The sequence below is a fragment of the Ovis canadensis genome, chromosome 5 (assembly GCF_042477335.2).
Source record: "Ovis canadensis isolate MfBH-ARS-UI-01 breed Bighorn chromosome 5, ARS-UI_OviCan_v2, whole genome shotgun sequence".
Lineage (NCBI taxonomy): Eukaryota > Metazoa > Chordata > Mammalia > Artiodactyla > Bovidae > Ovis > Ovis canadensis.
In genome coordinates, this window is record NC_091249.1 from 56,989,996 (window position 1) to 57,014,385 (window position 24,390).

Consider the following 24,390-nt stretch of genomic DNA (forward strand, 5'->3'; position numbering starts at 1 on the left):
TGGAAGCAGGAGGACACCCCCCTGGGCAGAGCCAGCAGGGCCATTCTGGGTTGCATCCCTGCCAACAAGATTCTTGGTGCGGGGCGGGGCTCCTGACACTCTTGGCTGCTCCAGGAGGAGCCCAGGGCAAGCCCCCATGTGATCTGGATGCGCTGAAGGTGAGAAGTCTCTGGCTCCACTGCCAGGACCCGATTACACTGGAAGCAACACATGTCTCAGGGCTTATACGTTTCTTTCCTTTATTTAAAAAAAAAAAAAAACAAAAACATTTGGGGTGTGGTGTGCAGACACACCTTCCATGGCTTCGGGGAGGACACAGGCTCCAGACGGAAGCATGGGGTGGGATGGGGGCTGCACCCTCCAGCACCTTGGGCAGAGTACTTGCTGGGGGCTGGGAGTGGGGCTACAGGGTGGGCAGGTGGGCCAGCGGGGACGTGGCCACCATGGCTGGCCCACAACATCGCCCCTCCCAGGCAGACCCAGTCTGCCGCCTGCGTCCACAGCTGCAGGGGCGGGGAGGGGCATCCAGGGAGGCTGGACACAGATGGTCCTTTACTGGGCCCAGGGGCAGGGCCTGGGCCTGGCAGGAAGCCGGCCTGCAGGACCTTGGGAGGGCTTGAGCCCTCATCCTCAGGCAGGCTGGGGGGCCTGAGCCTCCCCAGTGAACAGAGCAGAGGCACACAAGCCCCGCATCCCAGCTAGGGCCCCGCACGTGCTCTCCTACCAGAGAAACCGGGAATTCAGGATGCATTGCCATGTGCAGCTGAAACAAACAGGAGCCAACACCCTGCACCAACCCTGAGTGGGGCTGCAGGGGTGGTGGGCGGGCAGACCCTCTGCTCAGGGCGGGGTTAGGCTGACCCTGCCTCCCAAGTCCTGAGGGGGATTGTCTCTGCCGCCCCGCCCACCCCTCCATCACCTTGGAATAGGCAGCCAGCTCACCGCACGCAGAGAGGAGCCCTCCTGGCCCTGTAGGGGGCAGCGGCGTGGGCGGCAGGCACAGCAGGGGGGCCAGGTGGCCTGCCTGGGCTGGGGGGCGCCAGGCCAGTGGCCTAGGTGTAGAAGATGACTTCTGGAATCTGGCCGTCCTCCACCGACGTGCCATTGTTGTTCCCGGCCGCATAGCAGAAGGTGAAGCAGGTCTTGGCCCCTGTTGTGGGCGACTCGTGGGTCACCTTGCGCAGGCCCTTGGTGCCATAGTGGGAGTCCGGGCCCTGCAGGGAGGACCCAGCAGGTCAGCAAGGATGTGCTGCATGAGAACAAAGCTCAGGGCCCACCCAGTGTGCGCAGCAGGCCTCCAAAGGAGGACACAAGGTTGTGCCCTCCCAGCCTTACATCCTTCGAGGTGGGCAGTAAACTGGGAGGCGAGGTCCTGGGTGGGGCTCAAAGACCCTGAGTCTGGGCTGGGGGTCAGGTTCAGGGTTGGAGTCCTGGGTAGGTTTCTGGGGTCAGGGGCCTGGGTGGGGTGGGGTCAGGCACACCTTGAGTGTGGCGCAGGCCGTGTAGTTGACGTTGGGCAGCACCTCCACCGGCTCCTTGAACATGACTCTGAAGGTGCTGGCAGAGCCATCACAGCTGAAGCCCGTGTCGTTCTGGCCCAGGACTGTGTTACTGTCCGTGTGGATGATCTAAGGGCCAGAGCCGGGCACAGCTCACCCCGGTGCCCACAACCTGGTGCCCACCCACAGGACCCCACAGAGCCTAGATCCAAGGACTGAGCTAACCTGAAAGGAGGAGGCCAATGGTGGGGGTAGAGAGGCATGGTCCTGGGTCCCCCTTGGCTAGGGGAGAGGGGTGGGATGTGAAGAAGGGGAGAGGAGAGGAAGGGGTGATCTGGAGGGACAGGGCCCGGAGGTAGGGGCAGGACCTGGATGTTCACTTGGTAATCTGTGGGCCCGTGGATAGAGCCGTAGAGCCCGAAGCCGACCACGAAGATGCGTTTGTTGACCGAGAACCTGAGGGCATCGGAGGAAGGAGATGCTGAGTGACCTCGATCAACCAGGCCCCGCCCCTCCCAATGGGGAGGCCCCAATCAGGCCCCGTCCCTGCAACTTGCCCCGCCCACCTGATGCGGTCGCTCGTGCCGCTGTAGCCCCAGCGGCTCTCCACCTGCTGGAAGCGGTTGATGCTGCATTCCTTCCCGCGGAGGCAGCAGCGCGGCCGATCAATGAAGTCCACACGCGGCTTGGGGTTGACGGTGAAGTGCAGGAAGAGGCTGACCACCTCACGGTCCACCAGGATCCCCGACTGCGCGGGCCCTGTGGGCACAGGAGCGAGTTGGGAAGGATGGGGCAAACCGTGAGCGCACAAAGACACCAGAAGGCAAGACATAAGACCCAGCCTCTCTTCTCTGCAAACTGTCATGGGTCCAAGCAGCCCCCGGGCGGGGGAGTGGGGGGTGGGTGTTAGTGAGGGGGAAATGGCCCTTCCAAGAGCGTTTGGGGAGCGGTCCCAGGTTGACATGGGGCCAATGCTCCAATTTGCTGGCTAACGGGGCAAAATCCCTTTCAGCTACTCGGGTCTCCTGACTTCCTCAGGGACCACCTAGGGGAACACCATGGGTCCACAGAGCTCAGGGCCCCTGCCTGTCCACCCCAGGCACCTACAGATGCGGGGGTGCTGGCCCCAAGACAGGCCTGGAGCTGGGGAAGACTCTGGAGGTGGGAGCCTAGATGCAGCAACCCAAGAGATCAGAGGAGTTTCTGGTGGGGAAGATCACCCTGCTGGGGTCACCTGGGCCCCAGGGCAGGAGGATTACACCCGCCCCTGCCCACCACCTGTGGCAGGACAAGGTGCCTGCGACAGGCCTAGAAGTCACTGCCCTCCTTTACAGGAATCGCTCATTCACCAGCTTTGGGCTCGTTTCTGGGGCAGGTCAGCCATGGCCTGGCTCACAGACCCAGTAGCCCCATGTGCGCAGATTGCAGCAACAGGGGAGAGATGTCCGTGTATGATAAGATGTCTTGTATCAGTAAGACACAAGACTGAACACAGACAGGAATCACTCTTTAAATCTCTGCACAGAAAACAGAACGAAAACCAGCTCTGACCTCAGTCCTGACACACACAGCCAAGGTAGTCTTTGGGGGACTTTTTCCCAACCTTCTCTCTACTTTCATTTTCAAGGGGAATAGAAGGGGCAGGAAAATTCTCCAAAACACAGTTGAGTGACAAACAGCCAAAGCCCCAGAGGTCCCACCCATAGCAGAAGGACAAGGCCCAGATCTGGCACATACCCTCAAGAGCTTGCATGTGGGGGGAGAGTGCTCCAGCCCGGGGACCCTCATGGGAGGAGGGGCAAGGGGGCCAAGGAAGGCTGGAGGGTGGTACTTCCAGGAGACCTGAGACCCTGGGGGGCTCTGGCAACCAGGTGGGCTGAGGGACCAGGAGGAGAGCTATTTCAGGATGACAAGCGGGGTTGGAGAAAGAGGGATCCTGCAAGGCTCACATAGGCATCTTGGGTTGGGACAGCTCAACACTACAGCTGAGGGCTCTCACCTGGAGGTCCCAGCTCCCCAGGGAACACTGGGCAATGTTTGTGACATACGTGATCATCAAGATAAGGGTGGGACTTCCCTAGCAGCCCAATGGTTAAGAACCCACCGTGCAACGCAGGGGACTCTGGTTCAATCCCTGGTCAGGGAACTAAGTTCCACATGCCACAGGGCAACCAAGCCTATGCACCACAACCAGAGTCCATGCTCCGAAATGCAAGATCCTATGTCCCTCAACTAAGACACAACGCAGCCAAATAATTAAAATTTTAAAAAAAGACAAGCGGGGCTCTTGGGATCGAGGGAGTGGGGCTAGGGAGGCTGCTCCACACCCCACAGTGCCCAGGATGGCCCCATCACTGTGGTGCTGCCAGGGTCTGGTATGAGGAAGTGCTAAATATTTGATGGATAAGTGAGCCCCACAGCACCGGAGATAGCCTCTGAGGCTGTACCCAAGTTCTGCCGTGCCACCAGGGACTGCCAGATAAAACACGGGTCAAGTCAAACTCTGATCATAGAGAGCTGACCCATAAAAGAAGTGTCTCCTGGCCACTGCATGGCAGACACACTGAAAAACGATCTGTCTGCTGTCGCTGTTCGATCTGGCAACCCTGAACCAGAGCAGGAACAGGAGCAGCATGGACCTGGGAAAGACCGGACGTGGCGCACCTGCTGTCGGCTAGAGCCCCATCCAGAACCTCCCAGGCCAGTGTGGCTCCAGGACCAAGGCTGGCATCAGCCACGAAAATGACCCAAAGGGGAGGCCCAGCCTCCTGGGGGAGGGTGCCAAGTTGGCAGCTACTGCCACATGGTCCAAAGGATTGGAGGGTCCCCACGGGGCGGGAGGCAGGGTCAGGGCCAACCCCGCCTGGTCCTGAGTGCCAACCCAAGCCCTGCAGCATGGCTCCGGACACCTCTCAGCCCTTCACAGCTCATGGAAGACCTGGACGCCACAGCCCATCCCCCAGACGTGAGCCCCCGTTGGGGATCTGCAACACTCAAGACACATGCGTGTAGACACCTGAGATGTGGGGACTCAGGATGGTTGGCCTCTGGGGGTCATTCCAACAACAGGGTCTCGAGCCCAGTCCTGTTCTCACACGGACATGGCTGGCGCCTGACCCACTGTGGCCAGGCTGAGGGTCATGGGACTCACACTCAGGGTCACACTCCTTCTCGGTGCCCCTGTTACCTGCAGCAAACTCCTCAATGGTCATCAGTGGGAAGCGGATGAGGGCCAGCGCCTTGCCCAAAACCTTCCGTTTGTTCTCGGGCGTCACCTGCAGCTGCTGCCGCTGACATTCAGCCTCGGACCAACGGACGACGGCTGTGAACAGGCGCACCTCTCGGATGCCCAGCGTGTCCCGTTCCAGCACCGCCACCAGTGTGTCTGCAGGGAGGGGCTGTCAGCAGGTGCGGCCCCACCTCGGGGATGAGGTCTAATGGCCCCTGGGCGGCGACCAGTGTGCCTCACCTAGGTCGATGTCCGTGAAGCCCTCAGCTGTGATGGCGTCAGCCGTGTTCTTGTCAATGTTCTCCAGACATAGGCTGGCAAGCTGTGGTTCATCAAAAAGTCTTGCCTGGAGAGTGGGAGGGCAGTAAGAGAAGAGCATGTCAACACCCAGCTGCATGAACCCTGGCTCCACACTGGGCATGGATTTCAAGTCCTGGGAGCCGAGCAGCAGCCCAGAGATGATCATCCTCCAGGGTCCCAGACTCACAGTAACCACTGTCTGGGGGTGGGGGCGGGGGGAGGGCAGGCTTGCACCTCAAAAGTCAGGACACTAACAGGTTCAGGCTGGAGGTGGGCCCAGTCCTCCCCAGGTCAGGCAGGAGCCTTGGGGAAAGGGCCGAGAAGGACCCATAGGACACTGCAGAGATGCGCCCCTAATACGAGAACTCATGCACAGGGTGGGGCCCAGGGACAGAGGAGATTCTGGTTCCTTTCTGCCCGGGAAGCTGTGGGGCAGCCTGAACCCACACCCCTATGCATTATGCTCTGCCTAGGGCTGGGCTAGGAGGCCAGGACGCCCCACGTGGCTGCAGCTCTCAGGAAATGGTTGGGAACAGTCCCCACATGACAGCCCAGGCTCTAGCACTCGAGAGCAACTCAGCAGATGCGCTGGGGCCCAGATACCACAGCAGCGAGGGGTTGCAGAGCCACAACTACACTTGGGTGCTGCCCTATCCCAGCCGGCTTCTCAGTGGTCTAGCCCCGCCACAGTCAATGGGACCAGACAGCCTCAAACGTGCCCCTCTAGAAAACTTAGTAACGGAATACCTTTCTCCCCACACCTGAGCCCTGCACAAGGGCACCAAAACGTCCAAAGGAGCACAAGAGTAACCAGGGAAACTCACCCGCAGGGTGCAGGGTACAGTGAGGGAGGAATGTATCCTTCCACAAGATTTAGCAGACACCTAAAACTCAGAAATGCACCAACCCGAACTCTCCAGCCCCGGCGGCGGCGTCCTCACCCACCTATATCGCTGCCCAGACTCCGCACCTGTGCCCCAGCGGGTCCCACGCCTTCCCCTCTCCCACATCCTCACCCTGCCCCACAGCCCCGCCCCCTGCACCCCAGCCCTGCACCTGTGTCAGCAGCATGAATGCGTTGTCAGCCCGCAGGTTCTTTTTCAGGAACTCTACACAGTGGGCCTCAAGAGCAGGCACCGCGTACTTCTTGGCAGTATACAGCGTGGTCATGACCGTCTCGGGCCCGATCTGAACTTCGTCTGAGTAAAGAAACCTAGGGGCGGAGGGGGGTGGTGAGGACAGCCTCCCTGCCCTCACCCTCCAGACTGGCCGAAGGAACCATCCAAACCAGCACCAGTTGCCCTCTGACCTGTGGACTTGACTCCTCAAAGGCAGTTACCAGGAAAAAGGAGCAGAGCCAAACTACCCACACGTTACCCACGGAATGTGTCTACACAGCAGGCAGCCTCTGTCCAACTCCTCTGTGGGCAGCATGGGACTTGCCCTGGGGCCAAAACCCTCTGAACAACCCTCTGGCCCAGCCACAGCCAGCTCAAGCTCAACCACTGATGGGACCGGAAGTGCCAGCTGGAATTGCAGATATGGTGGCCATGGTGACCACCTGTCCTCAGGCCAACTCTTTGTGTGGGTCAGAAGTGGGGTCGATTACAAAACCACGGGGAGAGAGTGAGAAAGCAGCCCTTGGCCCATCTGGGTGGCCCTGGGTGTGCAGGAGAAATGACGCGTGTTCACAGCAGGACAATGCACAGGAAACCACCTGAGTGTCATCCACAGGCACAGAGCGGGAGTACAAGAGGGCAAGGGTGGAAGCCCAACCCAACCGGGAACAGCCCAAAGAGCAAGTTCCTGGAAGGTGCCCCCTCTCCTGGCACTCAGCACCCCCAGAACGCACTGGAAGCCTGCACAGCAGCAGCGGGGATCTGGCGGGGTCAGGGCCAAAATGACCATCAGTGTCAGCAGTGCTGAGCGGGACCTTGTAAGGGAACAGACCGGGACATGTGGGAGAAGATGGGAGAGCCCCTCACATACCAACGGCGGTAGTGTCCACCCTCTCGGGAACAGCCACGGTCATCAAAACCCAGAGACAGAAAGAGAAACAGCAAAAATATACAGCGAGACAGACACAGAGATGGAGACGAGACAGAACAGCCTTTCACCCCATGTCTCGCCAGGCTTAGACTAAAGGGAGGGTTTGGCTAACTGCAATCTGTCACTTTTTTTGTCTTTTAAAAAAATAGACATTATTTTAATTTTTAAAAATTATGGTAATATGTACATAAAATTTACCATTTTGACCATCAGTAGCATTAGGTACATTCGTATCATTGTGCATTCATCCCCACTATCCATCTCCAGAACTTTCTCAACTTCCCAAACTGAAATTCTGTCCCCATGAAACACTGACTCCCCGTCCCCTCCGCCAGCCCCTGGCCCCACCATCCACTTTCTGTCTCTGGATCTGACTCCTGTAGTTCCTCCTGTTAGTGGAATCAGACGGTACCTGTCCTTTTGCATCTGGCTTATTTCACTGAGCATCATGTCCTCAAGGTCCATCTATGTTGGAGCAAGTGTCAGAATCCTTTTAAAGGCCGAGTAATACTCCAGCATGTGGATGGGTCACACCTTATCCATCCCTCATCTGTTCACGACAGCTGGGGTGTTTCCGCCTTCTGGCTGTTGCGAATTTGCTGCTGTGAACGTGGGTGTGCAAATCTCTCTTCAGGTCCCTGCATCCCCTGCTTTTGGATCTGTGCCCAGAGGACTGCCTGAGCACGTGGTGACTCTATGTTTAGACTCTGAGGATCCTCCAGACTGTTCCCACAGTGGCTGCCCCACTTCACATTCCCCCAGAAGTTCATCAGGGCCCCCATTTCTCCATGTCCTTGAGACAACTTGTTTAATATTGATAATAGCCATCCTGGTGGGTGTGAAGTGACAGTTCACCGTGATTTTACCACCTGGTTTGTAAATAAGTTTTTCTTGGCACTCAGCCCTGTCTATAGTTTACAGATTCTTCCAGGCCGCTTCTGCAGGATCAGCAGGCAGCATTGGAAGCGGCACCTTCTGCCCTTTCTCGCAGGCAGCCTGTGGACCCTGGTCTGAAAAGCTGCCTAAAGACAGGGAAGTAAGATTACTCCACCAAGTGTTTGTGTCAGCCCACAGAATTCAGCGTGGTTAGATGGAGCTAACAGGAACTGATTTACATCCGAGGGTAACTGTGGATACCAGAGGGGAGAAGATGACACAGTTGGGGCAGGGGGCTGGGAGCACACAACACAGATGGGACTGGATATGAATGGGACCAGCCAGTCAAGGCCTTGTCCGTGGTGCTCAGAGCAGGGACAGGTTCACTCCATTTTCTTCCACTTTTTCGTTTCTCTTTCTCTCCCTCCCTCTCTCTTTCTGTGAATCAATGCCACTTTTATAATCAGAAGGGAAAAGAACTTCCCTGGCCATCCAAAGGTTAGGATTCTGCATTTCCACTGCTGAGGGCCCAGGTTTGATCCCTAGTCAGGGAACTACTAAGGACCCCCATGTCCTGAGGCCAACAACAAAAAAGGCAAAAAAGTAAACTCCACGTTTGAAAAGCTGTTTGACCGTGTAGGATAACCTCCAAGCTACACATATGTCCACAGAGCTTGCCGGCCTCCTTGGTGCTGCCTCCACAGCTTCCTGCAGTCTGTGTGTAGCACCCCTACCCCAAATCACTAGATTTGTTTTAAAGTCCTTGAGGAAAAAAAATTGAAACTCAGAAAGAAAAAATAGAGGTTGAATTAAAAATTCTTACATTAGGTTATTTCTTTAAAAATTCTGAGTACAAGGAATGAAAACTGGGAGATTCACCAAGACGCGGGTGAATCTGAAACTACGATGCTCAGTGAGAGAAGCAGAGACGCAGGGTGTGATCCCATGGACGGGAAACGTCCAGAACAGGCTGATCCACAGACACAGAGGGTGGGCTCTTGGTTGTCAGGGGCTGGAGAGGGTGTGGTTCTGGGGATGGACTGTTCTAGAATTAAGAGGTGGCAGCTGGGTGCTCTGTGGAAAAACTAAATGCCACTAATAGTACACTGTACACTTTCAAGGGTGAGTTGAACAGTATGTGAAATATATTTTGACACAAAAAATGCAAAATATGAAGATGGGGGGATGTCCAGAGCCCACCCCTCATTGAGGAGTTGAGTTCTAGAAATCTCAAGGGAGTCGCTTCTGGGACTCTGGAGGCAATATCCCCAGGGTTCTATTTATTAACCATCAGGTATGTCTGTCCCACCCCTGGGTGGGAAGGACCTGGAAGGTCTTACTTGAGTAGCGCCAGGAAGGCAGCCGGCTCCACATCGGGCAGCTCGATCTCGGTGGACGTAGTGGCCATTCCCCCGTTGAACATGGCGTCAAAGACAGCGCTGCCCACAGCCAGCACGAACCTAGGGAGTCAGAGAAGGCCTGGTTACCCTCTGCGAGGCCCACCAGTCCCCAACTGCCCAAGCCTGGGGTCTCTTGGGGCCCTGGGATGTGGATGGCGAGCATCCTCGCAATAGTAACACCCTGCCCAGAGCATCCTGCCCTAGATGCTTCCGGAAGGAACGCCCTGAGGACTGAGAAGTTAGCTCCTGTGGATCAACAGTGAGAGGGCACAGATGCAAAATCATCTCCCCGGGGCTGCACGGATGACAGCTTTCTGCCAGTTCCACAGGCCACAGGCAGCTCAGGCACCCTCCAACTCGTTCACTCCCATCATTCATTCACTCACTCATCATTCATTCACTCACTGATTCATTCAACCACTTGCTCCCTCATTCGCTCACTCATTCATTTATTCACTTGTTTAACCATCGCTCAACCACTCATTCACTCCCTCACTCATTTATTCACTCACTCACTCCACTGCTCTACACACATCTCCCGGGGTCAGGCTGCCAGGGAAGGCCTAGAGGGAATGTTAGAACCGTGCTGAGTCTGTGGGGAAGAGTGTCGAGGCCAAGGGGGAGTTAGGATGTGAGTGGCCTTGGGGGCCTCAGGGTTCCACCAGTTGTGAATTCATGGTCCCCAGGCCTGCCCCATGACAGCCTTCCCCAAAAGGCCAGCCCCCTGCAAAACCCTCTTCTCTGGATTGCAAGCCACCATGCCTGCATCACACCTGCTCCCTGGGTCCTACCGTGACCCATGCAGGGCTCTGAGCACCCACCCCCATGCAAAATCTCTGGATTCAGCAGTGACAGCCCACTCCCCGGCTTCTCTCTGCCCAGTGACCCTCCCCACAACTCCCAGCAGACCCCACCCAGGCATCCCTCACTCCCTGAAAGAAGAAGCCCGTCCACCCCTGCTCCTACCCACTCCTCCATCGTGGATGTGTGCTCCCAGCTCTGCCAGGCCCTGGTCGGGCCCCTAGTCCTGCACAGGGCTTAACAGCACCCCAAAGGCCAGGCCAGAGATGGGGGCCAGGTAAGAAGCCGAATGTAGTGGATGAAAGGAGTGTCCCCAAAGTCACATCCCCCTGTAACGTCAGGATGGGACCTCATCTGAAAACAGGGTCTTTGCAGATGTCACTTGCTAAGCCCAGGCTACCCTCATCCAGGCTGGGCCCTGACGCAATGGCTTATGGTAAGACACCAAGGAGAGGCCGCATGCTGAGGAAGGCAGAGACTGAGGTGAAGCATCCATAAGCACAGGATGCCTGGGGCCCCAGAAGCTGGTGGAGCCTCTGGAGGGAGCACAGCCTTGGATACCCCATAGTAGAATTCTGGGTTCCAAGAGAGGATGACTGATGCGGCTTGCTCCACCATCTGGCCACCCCAGGATGCCCATGCCCTGTTCAGCTGCCAGCCCTGTTGTGTCCTCGGAGCCCCACTCATTCGCCGCAGCATCTGCGTCTCCAGCCCCACACACAATCCATATTTGCAATGCCTTCCTGCTCCTCCTTTCTCCTAGATACAACAGAGCATCTTGATCTTCTATAGGGAAAACCTTCCCTGACGATTCATTGGGAGGACATAAGGGGCAGACCAACCGGGCCTGGTGTGTCTGTGCAGGGCCCAGGATGGTGGGCTATACATGTCCTCAGTGTTCCCAGTGGACAAGGTGACAAACTTCAGGCCTGGAAGAGCAACTGGGTCTAGGGGAGTCTGATCATCTCCACCTGCAGCCCTGCCCACCAGGCCTCTCACTGGCCTCCTGCCAGGAGTCTCCTATCCCCACTTCTCCGTCCACCCTCAAAACCATGATGATGAATATGGCAAATCAAAACTACCATGAGGGGACTTCCCTGGCAGGCCAGTGGCTAAGGATCCACCCACCAATGCAGGGGACGCAGGTGTGATTCACCCCACATGGAGCAGCTCTATACAGTCAGCAAAAACAAGGCCAGGAGCTGACTATGGCTCAGATCCTGAACTCCTTACTGGAAAATTCAGACTTAAAGTGAAGAAAGTAGGGAAAACCATAGACCATTCAGGTATAACCTAAATCAAATCCCTTACAATTATACAGTGGAAGTGACACATAGATTCAAGGGATTAGATCTGACAGAGTGTCTAAAGAACTATGGATGGAGGTTCATGACATTGTACAGGAGGGTGGTGATCAAAACCATCCCCAAGAAGAAGAAATGCAAAAAGGCAAAATGGTTACCTGAGGAGGCCTTACAAATAGCTGAGAAAAGAAGAGAAATGAAAGACAAAGGAGAAAAGAAAAGATATATCCATCTGAATGCAGAGTTCCAAAGAATAGCAAGGAGGTAAGAAAGCCTTCCTCAGTAATCAATGCAAAGAAATAGAGGAAAACATCAGAATGGGAAAGGCCAGAGATCTCCTCAAGAAAATTAGAGATACCAAGGGAATGATGCTTTTGAACTGTGGTGTTGGAGAAGACTCTTGAGAGTCCCTTGGACTGCAAGGAGATCCAACCAGTCCATTCTGAAGGAGATCAGCCCTGGGTGTTCTTTGGAGGGAATGATGCTGAAGCTGAAACTCCAGTACTTTGGCCACCTCATGTGAAGAGTTGACTCACTGGAAAAGACTTTGATGCTGGCAGGGATTGGGGGCAGGAGAAGAAGGGGATGACCAAGGATGAGATGGCTGGATGGCATCACCAACTCGATGGACATGAGTTTGAATAAACTTTGGGAGTTGGTGATGGACAGGGAACCCTGGCATGCTGTGATTCATGGGGTCCCAAAGAGCTGGACACGACTGAGTGACTGAAGTGAACTCAAGGGAACATTTCATGCAAAGACGGGCACAAAAATGGACAGAAACAGTATGGACCTAACAGAAGCAGAAGATATTAAGAAGAGGTGGCAAGAATACACAGAAGAACTATACAAGAAAGATCTTAATTATCCAGAAAACCATGATGGAGTGATCACTCACCTAGAGCCAGACATCCTGGAGTGTGAAGTCAAGTGGGCCTTAGGAAGCTCCACTATGAACAAAGCTAGTGGAGGTGATGGAATTCCAGCTGAGCTATTTCAAATCCTAAATGATGCTGTGAAAGTGCTGCACTCAATGGGCGAGCAACTTTGGAAACCTCAGCAGTGGCCACAGGACTGGAAAATGTGTTTTCATTCCAATCCCAAAGAAAGGCAATGCCAAAGAATGTTTACCACACAACTGCACTCATCTTACACGCTAGCAAAGTAATGCTCAAATTCTCCAAGCAAGGCTTCAACACTATGTGAGCCAAGAACTTCCAGATGTTGAAGCTGGATTTAGAAAAGGCAGAGGAACCAGGGCTCAAATTGCCAACATCCTTTGGATCATAGAAAAAGCAAGAGAATTACAGAAAAACATCTGCTTCATTGACTATACTAAAGCCTTTGACTGTGTGAATCACAACAAACTGGAAAATTCTTAAAGAGATGGGAATAGTAGACCACCATACCTGCCTCCTGAGAAATCTGTATGCAGGCCAAGAAGCAACACTTCAAACCGGACATGGAACAACAGACTGGTTCCAAATTGAAAGGAGTATGTCAAGGTTGTAAATTGTCACCTTGCTTATTTAACTTATACACAGAGTACATCATGTGAAATGCCAGGCTAGATGAAGCACAAGCTGGAATCAAGGTTGCCAGAAGAAACAGCAATAACCTTGGATATGCAGATTACACCACCCTTATGGCAGAAAGTGAAGAAAAGCCTCTTGATAAAGGTGAAAGAACACAGTGAAAAAGCTGGCTTTAAAACTCAACAGTCAAAAAACAAAGATCATGGCATCTAGTCCCATCACTTTATGGCAAATAGATGGGGAAACAATAGAAAAGAGTGACATGTTTTATTTTGGGGGGGGCTCCACAATCACTGCAGATGACGGTGACTGCAGCCATGAAAATTAAAAGATGCTTGCTCCTTGGAAGAAAACCTATGACAAACCTAGATAGGATATTGAAAAGCAGAGACATTAGTTTGCCGACAAAGGTCCATCTAGTCAAAACTATGGTTTTTTTCCAACAGTCATGTATGGATGTGAGAGTTCCACCATTAAGAAAGCTTAGTGCTTAAGAATTGATGCTTCTGAACTGTGGTAGTAGAGAAGACTCTTGAGAGTCCCTTGGACAACAAGGTGATCAAACCAGTCAATTCTAAAGGAAATCAGTTTGAATATTCATTGGAAGGACTGATGCTGAAGCTGAAGCTCCAATACTTTGGCCACCTGATGCGAAGAAAGGACTCATCTGAAAAGATCCTGATGCTGGGAAAGGTTGAAGGCAGGAGAAGGGGACAACAAAGGATGAGATGGTTGGATGGCATCAGTGACTCGATAGACATGAATTTGAGCAAGCTCCAGGAGTTGGTGATGGACAGGGAAGCCTGGTGTGTACAGTTCATGGGGTGGCAAAGAGTCGGACCCGACTGAGCAACTGAACTGAACTGACACGCCCCAGGGCAACTAAGCCCACGTGCCACAACTAGTGAGCCCATGCACCATAACGAGAATTCCATGCGACACAAGCAAAGACCCCACAGGAGGCAATGAAGATCCTGAGTGCTGCAACTAAGATATGATGCAGCCAAATAAATTAAAAAAAAAAAAAAAACCACCACGAGCCACTCCAGTATCCTTGCCTGGAAAATTCCATGGACAGAGGAGCCTGGTGCATTACAGTCCAGAGTCGCAAAGAGTCGGACACAACTAAGCATGCACGCACTTACAGTGATAAGAGTCAAAAGCCTCTGCAAGATAAAAATTAATGATAAAGTATGATGGAAACGCAGTATCAAAGCAAAAGCATCAGTTAAAAAAAAACCCACCATGAGACATGACCTTATCCCTTGGACCACCAGCTAGAATAAAAAACCTAGACAATGACAAGAGCTGCTGAGGATGTGGAGAAATCAGAGTCCTCAAGCAGGGTGACAGGGGCGGGGGTCATGAGGTGTGAAGCTGTGGTGGATAGGCAAGTGGGTTACCAGGGGGCAAAACATGAAGTTCCCGTCGACCCGGCAGTGCCACTCCCAGGTTTTGTGCCTGAGAGAAGTGAACACACACGTCCGCATAAAACCTGTGCAAGAGTATTCAGCGTGCCATGATCCACAGACTCCTGAAGATGCAAGCGACCCAACGTCCATCAACAGATGACAGACGAGCAATGAGCACATCATCCATACAAAGTGGTCCATCCATACAAGGGGTGTCAGTCACCTTAAGAAGGAGATTTCGACTCATGTTACAACACGAATAGATGTTGAGAACATGATGCTCAGTGAGAGAAGCCAGACACAGAATAACACAGAGTTTGGTTCAACTCACAGGTCCCTAAAGGAGTCAGATCCACAGAGACAGGGAGAAGATGGTGGGGCCAGGGGCTGGGGAAGGGGATGGGGAGTCAGTGTTCCATGGGGACAGAGTTTTGGTGGGGATGGTTGCAAACAACATGGATATGCTTAGTGCCACCAAGCTGTGTACTTAAAAATGGTTAAAAGGGTGAATTTTATGGTATGTGTATTTTACAACTTAAAAATTAAAAAGAAAGAAAGAATGACATAGTACCCTGAAGGGACAGGGAAGAAAGACCAGCTAAGCAGCTTTGGGAAACAGGTTAAAGGCCAAAAGAACTGCATACAAATACTGTGCTTCATGCAGAAAAAGCATTTTTCACAGGAGAGGGAAAGCAGCTCTGAAACTACACATATGGTGCCACTAAGCAGACATGTGCAGAATGAGAGCCAGGTTCTCAGACCTGGAGAAGAGAGTTACAGGTGAGGGGAAGGGAGGCTGGGACGAACTCTCCAAGGCTGAGCCAGAGCCAGAGGGACTCAAGTTGATCTCGTGGCTTTTAGGTGGGTGAATGGATGGATGGAGACAGAGACACAGAAATAGAGGTTGTGTGTGTGTTGGTATATTTCCTCGCTCTATCTGCTAAGAAGGTCTCTAAACAACAATACCCCAGCAGCAGTGAGCACACCTAGCACCTGTATCTTGGTTTCTAAATACCATTTTCCACTAAAAGGAGAAATGGTTGATTCCTGGGCTGAGGGAGGAGAATGATGAGATGAACTTGGGGTATCCTGTGGGGCCAAAAAGTAAAGTCATTCTCCCAACATGACAGGTCAATGTTAAAAGGAATTGAGCCAACTGTAAGGACTTCCAAAGGCCAAATCTGGGACAGTAATGCTCATACCAGACAATGACCCACAGGATAAACAACTGTGAGTCCATGATGAAATAAATATATAACGGAGGAGGTGTGTGAGCAACAGGGAAGGGACAGCTTTTCCTTTCAGAATCCCAGTTAACAAATGGAGAAGGAGTTATGGAAATAGGAAATCACCATACGGCAGATGCCGGAGTAAACAACTCTTTCCAGCTAGAACCACCATCCACAGATACTCCAACAGCGGGCAAAGGAGGAGGGGAAAGGGGATGTCTACACAGAGCACCCCTCAGGAGGGAAGGGTGGTGACGAGCGGACGGCAGGGACACCCCAGTGGAGAAACCTGCCCTATGGCCAAGGCTCCCCAGACAGATGGACAGCACAGGCTCGGAAGTTTTACATTAAACACACGAAGGGGGTGAGAGGAGAAAGATGAGGAAAGATACACCCTGCAGACAGAAAGCACCAGTGAGCTGGAGTGGTTGCCCTGATACCAGACAAGACAGATGTGAAGACAGGGAATGTTACTGGAAAGTGGACGTTTCCTACGAACAGAGGGTCAGTACACAGGAATGGGTAACAGCGCAAACAAACACACAGCCGAGTCCCAAACCACACAAAGAGAAACCAAGCATAAAGAGGCGGAAGAGACAATCCAACAGTTTCCACTGGAGGTTTCAACACCTCACTCTTCACAACTGACCAACAGCCAGAATGAACAACGCCACCAACATACCTTTACAGAACCGTCAGCCCAGGGGCTTCCCCAGTGGTCCAGGGGTTAAGAACCCACCTTCCAGTGTAGGGGACTCAGCTTGGATCCCTGGTCAGGGCACTAGGATCCCACGGGCCATGGGGAAACTGAGCCCCCATGTTGCAACTGCAGAGCTTGCACGCCACAACTAGGGGCCCCGCGTGCTGGAAACAAGACCTGCCACAGAAAATAAAGACTCCTTAAACCCCCCAGACAGAACCCTCAGCCCGGTGATGGCAGAAGGCACACTCCAGGAACATTCTCCAGGACAGACCAGGCACAAGGTGAAACAAATATACTCACAGGCACTAAAAGAAGTCAAAGCTTATTCTCCAAACAGAGGAATTAAATTATACACCAATAACAGAAAGATCTCTGAGAAATTCCCAAATACTTGGAAATGAAACAACACTTCTAAGTAACCCATGGGTCAGGGAAGGAACACAAGGGGAATTAGAAAAGATCTTGACTGGGTCAAAAATGCACACGGCACATCCGAGTGTAAGGAATACAGCTGAAACACTGCTTGGGGTAAACATTATGTATCCATTAAATAAAGATCTAAAATCAGCAACCCAAGCTTCTGGGAATTAACTGCCGATCCAGTGGTTAGGACTCGGCACTTGCACTGCCGGGGTCCAGGTTCTATCCCTGGTCAGGGAATGACGATCTCACAAGACATGCACAGAGTGACCAAAAATTAATAAAAAATAAAATCAGCAAGGTAATCTTCCATCTCAGGAATCTAGAAAAGAAAGAGCAAATCAAGCCCAAAGAACAAAGAAGATAGTAAAAGTGGGAGCAGGAATTAATGAAACTGGGAATCGGAAAATAGAGATAAATCAATGAAACCAAAAGGTCACTCTTTGAGGGGAAAAATCTCTGCTAGAACTTTAGCTAAACTGATCAAGAAAGAAGACACAAATTACCAAAATCAGAAATGAAAACGGAATATCACTATGATCAATGGTAAAAGAATTTTGAAACAACTTTATGTCAACAAACAAAGACAACTTAGAGGAAATGGATGACTTCCTGTAAAGACAAACTGCCAACACTCACTGAAGACAGAGAAATCTAAACAAACAAATAACAAGTGAACTAGTCACTAAAAATCTTCTGGGACTTCCTTGGTAGTACAGCGGGTAAGAATCTGCCTGTCAGTGCAGGGGACACGGGTTCAATCTCTGATCTAGAAAGATCCCACATGCCGTGGGGCAACGAAAGACCACACACTGCAACTCCTGAGCCCACGTGCCTGGAGCCTGTGCTCTGCAATGAGAAGCCACGTAATGAGAGGCCCACACACTGCAATGAAGAACGGCCCCTGCTCACCACAACTAGAGAAAGCCCTCATGCAGCAACGAAGACCCAGCACAACCAATTAAAAAACAATATCTCCCTACAGGGAAGTCCCTGGTGGTCCAGTGGTTAAGACTCTGAGCTTCCACTGTAGGGGGCACAGGTTCGATCCCTGGCTAGGGAACTAAGATCCCATAAGCCCCACAGTGCAGCAAAAAAAAAAAAAGAAAAAATCTCCCCACAAGGAAAAGCCCATTCCCAGAAGAAATTAACACCAACCCTCTGCATATTCTTCTAGAAAGCAGAGGAGGAGGGAACATTTCCCAATTCACCTATGAGGCCAAAGACATTACTGAGTCCTCGGGCATCATGGGGGGTGGGGAATGGGGAAGCCACTTTGGAAACCAGTTTGGCGGTTTCTTAAGATGTCACATGTAAGTGTTACCTTGTGTTTCCAACATTTGACCCTCAAGGTATTTACCCAAAAGGAACAGTACTTCCATACGCAGATTTCTGCACAAATGTTGAATGTTCATGGCAGTATTATTCCTTATAATAAAAAGCTAGAAATAACCTGTTTAACCTGTATGCCCGTATAACCCATATGACTGGTGAATGGACAAAGTGTGGTCCATCCATGCAATGGGATTCAGCAGTAAGATGAATTACTTTGGCAATAAAAAGAAATGAGCTGTCGATTCAAGGATGTGGATGGATCTCACAAATAAGACACTGAATGAAAGAAGCCAGATCAAAACCTACACATTCTGTCATTCTAATTATATGAGATTTCTACAAATGGCAAAACTAGAGCCTGTGCTCCACAACAAGAGAAGCCACTGCAATGAGAAGCCCACACACTGCAACTAGAGTGCGGCCCCTGCTCGATGCAACTAGAGGAAAGCCCACACAGCAACACAGACCCAGGGCAGCCGAAAATAAATAGATCTGAAAAAAAGAGAAAGACTCAGTTTGGGAATTCCCTGGCAGTCCAGTGGTTAGGATTCTACGCTTTCACTGCTGAGGTCGAAGGTTCAATCACTGGTCAGGGAACTAAGATGCTTTGAGCCATGTGGTGTAGCTGAGAAAACAAGATTTGGTTCTTCAGTTGTGAGGGCCACATTTCAAGTGCTCAGTAGCCATGTGTGACCAGAGGCTAAGACTGGAGAGGACAGATCTAGAACATTCCCATTGTCACAGAAAAGTCTACTGGACCAGCACTGGACCATGGAATCAGTGGAACAGCTATTAACACCAAAAAGGATTCAGAAAGAAATCATTCCAGTGGATAAAAGTAAATGTGCAAGGCCCCACAGCTTCGCAGCAAGAACCAGCTAAGAAATATGTAATGGAGAAACTATCCGCAACAGAAAAAACAAAAACTAAAAAAAACAAAAAACCCAACACCTAGCAATAAATGTGCATGAGCTACATGCTGCTAAGTCGCTTCAGTCATGTCCGACTCTGTGCGACCCCAGAAACGGCAGCCCACCAGGCTCCCCTGTCCCTGGGATTCTCCAGGCAAGAACACTGGAGTGGGTTGCCATTTCCTTCTCCAATGCATGAAAGTGAATAGTGAAAGTGAAGTTGCTCAGTCGTGTCCGACTCTTAGCGACCCCATGGACTACAGCCTACCAGGCTCCTCCATCCATGGGATTTTCCAGGCAAGAGTACTGGAGTGGGGTGCCATAGCTCTTGCACACAAGAGCTATGCAAAGAAACTATAAAACTGCCAGTTCCCTGGTGGTCCAGTAGTTAGGACTCCATATGCTCACTGTCGAGGGGGCCTGGGTTCAATCCCCAGAGAGGAAACTAAATCCCAAAATCCGGCAGCGTGGCCAAAAAAAACAAAACAAAACATAAAACTACAAAACTTCCCTATGGAAACACAAAAGCACCGTGCATAAATGGAGATAACATGTGCCCATACTTTGTATACTAAACTGTCAGCTCTCCCAACCTGGTATCTTTGCCAAGACAAACCCCTCCAGTTATTTCTTTAGCATTTGACAAACTGATTCTAAAGATTATAGGGAACCACTGACCCAGGGACTGGTCAAATACAGCCCTTGGGCCCAATCCAGCCCACCAGTTGTTTTTGTAAATAAAGTTTTATTGGCACACAGCCATGCACATTCATTTCTGTCTTGTTGTGTTCACACTGCTACAGCAGAATTAAGCAGCCGGGACACAGACCATGTGGCCTACTGACTACTTATTGTCTGGCTCTTTACAAAAACTTGCTGGTACTGTCCTGGAAGGTAAATTCCACGGGGAAAGAGATGTCTTTTATTAGCATCATTTCAGAGACTGCTGGATTGAGCAAGCGATGGACAGGAGGAAGGGATGGACAGATGGGTAACTGATCCTGAAACAGCTAAATGTATAAGACGAGCTGAAAAAGCCTTCACAAAAAGTCTTGAACAAAACTGGGAAGAACAGCCACAGCAGTTGTCAAAATCTACCATAAAGCCACAGTCACCAAAAAAACATGCTATTTAGCTAAGCACACACAGAGATTGCTGTACTTTGGGGACATCTCTGTGTTGCTAAGTCTCCAGTGATATGTGAATAAAGGTATTTTAGATATTAACGTGGGGCCATCAAACTGTACAGCGCTACCCTGAAGATGCTCAGCACTTCCTCAGAGGGAACCCTGTGAGTATAGACACTGGACTGATGCATTTCCTGAGCACCCAGTGTGCCAGGCATTTTCCTGGGCTTGGCAGGAGGGAGAGCAGCAAGACGTTGCTCATAGCAAGCCAAGGACAGCCATCACAGAGGAAGTTAGAAGGAAAAAGAGCTATGAAAAAGCAGTACAGTGGAGAGGGGATGGGGGTGGGAGGCAGACTCTGAACGAGGCCTGAGTGTGCCCTAGCCAGAGCTGGCCCCTCTGCCGTTACGTATGCCAGGCCCTCCTGCGCCCCATGCACCAGGTCGCCCTTCACCCAGAGTCCACGCCATTCTGCGCCCCAACCCCAGATCACCACAAGTCTGGATTCTGGGAAATGGTGGCTGCAGACCCAACAGCCTTTCTGGAAGTTGGCACGAGCCCTGCCCTCAGTCTGCTTTGTGAAGTAAGCTCAGGTCCAGTTCAGCAGTCACCAGCTCTGCACTAATGCCCTTCCCGCCCCAGGCCCTGTTTCTGAATCCCACGTGGCGTTTACTTGTGTCCTTGGGCTCCTCCCAGGACCGTCCTGGGGACCTGCCGGTGTCCTGGCCCTGAGGCATGCCCCACTAGGTTTATCTGGTTATTTTCTCCAGGTGGACTGGTTTCCTGGGACTCCTCTAACAAGTTACCGCAAATTGGGTGACTTGAGAGAATCTCACGTTCTGGAGGCTGCAGGTCCAAGATCAGGGACACGCTCCCTGCAAGGCTCTGCCCTTCTCAGCTTCTGGGGGCCCCAGGCAGACTGTGGCTTGTGGACACATCCCTCCAGTCTCTGCCCGGTCCCTCTTCTCCATGTCTCTCACATGGGCACTTGACACTTGTTGGATTTAGTGCCGTTCAGATTATCCAGGATGATCTCTTCTTGAAACTCTTAACCACATCTGCAAAGACCCTTTTCCCAATAAGGTCCCGTTCATGGGTTCTGGGCATTGGGACTTGGACACAACTTGGGGGCCACCATCAACCCACGACACTGGGACTCAGGGCTGGGGGTGGAGCACACCGGGGGGAGGAGTCTTTCCTGCTGGGGGTGCTGACGCCCCCAGGACCATCAACTTAGCCACTTGGTTAAGGGGCATCTGCCGGGTTTCCCCAAGATGGGGTTCCAATCTGCTCCTTACAAGCCACTCCCTTAATGCAGCCCATCCGGGAGGGAGGCGGGGGTGAGGTCCAGCCTGGAGCTGGGCGCATGCTGTGAGGAATTCTCCCCACTCCTGTCTGCTCCAGCAGCAATGCTCCAGAGTGTTTCCTGGAGCACCGGGTTACATCCCCACCAGCCTGTGGGGCCAGCCTGTGGAGGATGAGCCCAGGCACTGTGATTAGGACCTGGTTAGTCCCAGGGTTGGTTGGTCACAGGGTCCACCCTCCCAGTGGCTCCAGGAAGGAAGTGTCTAATGGTCGGTCCCAGGTCATAGAGGTGGAGGGAAACTGAGGCTCAGGAGAGCCCAGGGTCACTCACGCACCTGATCGCGGCAGGTAACATTTCACAATGCAAATGAAACAACAACCCAAAGGCTGAAAAAAAAGGAACTAGAACCTTCCATCAAAAGGATCCACAGAGCAGGAATATCAAACAAGAAAGGCATGACGGAGGCTGGGGCTCCTGGGTCACAAGGCAACCAGCCCTCTGGGGAATTCGCAGGGGAAGGGAGAGGGTTAGGGCAGGGACAAGCCCCAGGAGGTCCTGGGGACGCCCTCACAGGCCTGGAACCTTCCTCGGACAGGAATCTAGTCCCAATTGCACATAAATAACCAGGAAAGGGCCAGAGAGAAGAATCTCGAAGACACAGGCCAAGTAAAAGCCACATGCCAGAATGGTGAAGACAAGCCTCACAGCGGGTTGGGGACTCTCCAGGCAGAGTTGCAAGAACCCCCAGCCCCCTCCCCCAATAGAACCCTCCCAGCATCCCCCAGCAAGCAGTTGGCAGGGTGGTCTCTGATACCAGCCCCGCCCCACCCAGGAGTCTGGAGGCTGCACCCCTGAGACTGGCAGAGATGTGGGCCTGCACCAAGGAAAACCCCATTCAAGAGAAGACCTGGGATGTACGGTGTCAGGGTCTGGGGTTCACGAGGTGGGAGTTGAGCGGGGCTCTGGGGGGTCCCAGCCCCAGGAGGGGGAACTCGGGGGAGGAGGTCACTGGGGCCCAGTGGAGGAGGCGGAAGGAGATGGGGTCTCTGCAGGTCCTCCGGCTGTCCAGGCTAGGGTCTGCAAGGCCTGGAAAGCCTGGCAGGGGTTGAAGGGTCACAGAGATGCAGCAAGTGAAAGAGGTCAGCGCACCTGGGAGATTTCGGGCATGAGCGCAGGGTCAGGGATCATAGAGCCAGGAGACTCCAATGAGGGTGGAGGGGCAGGGGTCGCAGGAGCGGACCATGGCTGGTATCTGGAAGTCCCGGCTGGACGGAGGCCTGGCAGGGTCACAGGGCCTTAAGGGTGCTGAGACCCGGGGGCGGTGGGGGAGGGCAGGTCCCCAGGACAGCAGGGGTTCCAGGAATGGCTGGTGCTGGGTCCCCGGGGCTGGCGGTTTTCCTGAGGGGAGACAGGGAGCGGGATCCCAGGAATGACTGAATCCTGGGGAGGGGGGTGGGGGTAGGGGTCCGGTCCCGGGGATGACCGGGTCCCGGGAAGCGGCAGCGTCTTGGGGGATGACGGAGTCCCGGGGGGCGGGCCTCGGTGCTAACCCGGTCCCAGGTCGGGCGGCGGTCCCGGACGGCGGCCCACCTGTGCGCCGGGATGCGCTGCGCGCCGAGCCCCTTGCCCACCAGGAAGTGCACGTCGCAGAGCACCTCGTTGTTGAAGAGGAAGGCGAAGCGCTCCTTCACCGTGGGCTTGGTGGCCTGCCAGTTGTAGACGGGCTCGCGGAGCAGCGCGGCCGCCCCCGGCTCCTCGGCCGCCCGCTCCCCGCCCGCCGCGGCCTGCGCGCCCGGCCCCGACACCGACACCGGCGGGGGCGGCCCGGGGACAGCGGGGGCCGGGGCGGCGGCGGTGGCGGCCGCGTTGCCGGGGGCCGGGGCGGCGTTGGCGCTGGGCCCGGGGCCGCCCCCCGTGCCCGGGCCGACCCCCGGCGGGCACGACGCGCGCCCGCCGCTCCCACCCGCCGCCATCTTGTCGGTGCGGCGCCCGGCGGGGCGGGCCGGGCGGGGGAGGGGCGGGAGGAGAGGGGAGGAGCGAGGAGACGGGGGCACGGAGGGGAGAGGGGCGGAGCGGGAGGGGAGAGGGAGGGGCGGGGCAGGGGCAAGCAGAGGCCGATGGAGACCGTACCTCAGACCCCGGGCCTAGACCCCAGAGCCCCGACCTCAGACATGGGACCCCTCACGTGCTAGATCTCGTACTTCAGACCTGGGACCCCGACCCCAGATTCTAAATCCTGTACCTCAGACCCACAACCCCGGGTTCTAGATCTGTTGCCTCAGAAGCTGGACCCCGGGTTCTAGATCTGTTACCTCAGATCCCCAACCCCGGGTTCTAAATCCTGCACCTCAGACCCCTAACTCCGGGTTATAGATCTGTTAGACACTGGACCTCCAGATTCCAGGTCCTTAACCTCAGATCCCGGACCCCGGATTCTAGATCCTCTACCTCAGACCCCAGATCCCAGATCCTGGACCTCAGAACCCGGGTACTAAACCCAGACCCCTTACTTCAGACTCTATGTCCCAGATCCAGATATTGTGACCCCAGACCTCAAACCTCAAAACCCTGACCTCAGATTTGGAATCACCAGCCTAGATCCTAGATCCTCAACCGCAGGGGCTGCAGGCCTCAGACCTCAGTCCCCATAATCCCACTCCTACATCCTGGGCCTCAGAACCCATGCTCTGGATCCCAACTCCAGACCTCAGATTCCAGACCCGGGACGCCAGAACTAAGACCCCAACTCCATTCCCTAAACCCCAGATCCCAATCTCTGACCCATGACCCCCAAACACAAATGCAGACCCAACTCCAGAGTCCAAACCCCATAGCTGGGACCCTGGACCTTAGCCCCAACCCCAGGTGGTCAGCTGAGGGGACTCCACAGTGGGGGTAGCGCTGAATGCAGGGGAGGGCTGTGCATCCCAGAATCAACAGAGATACAGGTCCCT

General features: G+C 53.5%; 1 protein-coding gene across 1 annotated transcript; it reads right to left on the bottom strand.

Moving 5' to 3' along the window:
• Positions 1-215: 215 nt before the first annotated feature.
• Positions 216-23,433, bottom strand: BTBD2 (BTB domain containing 2). The gene is made up of 9 exons (XM_069589770.1): positions 23,027-23,433; positions 9,294-9,413; positions 6,085-6,241; positions 4,969-5,074; positions 4,687-4,884; positions 2,066-2,258; positions 1,868-1,955; positions 1,482-1,628; positions 216-1,214 (listed from the first exon to the last, which is right to left on the bottom strand). Exons 1-9 carry the CDS (start codon positions 23,407-23,409, stop codon positions 1,053-1,055), a joined length of 1,554 nt encoding a protein of 517 aa, XP_069445871.1. The 5' UTR covers positions 23,410-23,433; the 3' UTR covers positions 216-1,052.
• Between the last annotated feature and the right edge of the window lie 957 nt (positions 23,434-24,390).

Coding starts and splice junctions, on each gene's coding strand:
- BTBD2 (XM_069589770.1), bottom strand. CDS start 23,409: ATGGCGGCGGGTGGGAGCGGCGGGCGCGCGTCGTGCCCGCCGGGGGTC. Junction 6,242..9,293: donor GCCTTCCTGGCGCTACTCAA/GTAAGACCTTCC, acceptor CTCCGCCCCTAG/GTTTCTTTACTCAGACGAAG. Junction 5,075..6,084: donor CATTCATGCTGCTGACACAG/GTGCAGGGCTGG, acceptor CCCACTCTCCAG/GCAAGACTTTTTGATGAACC.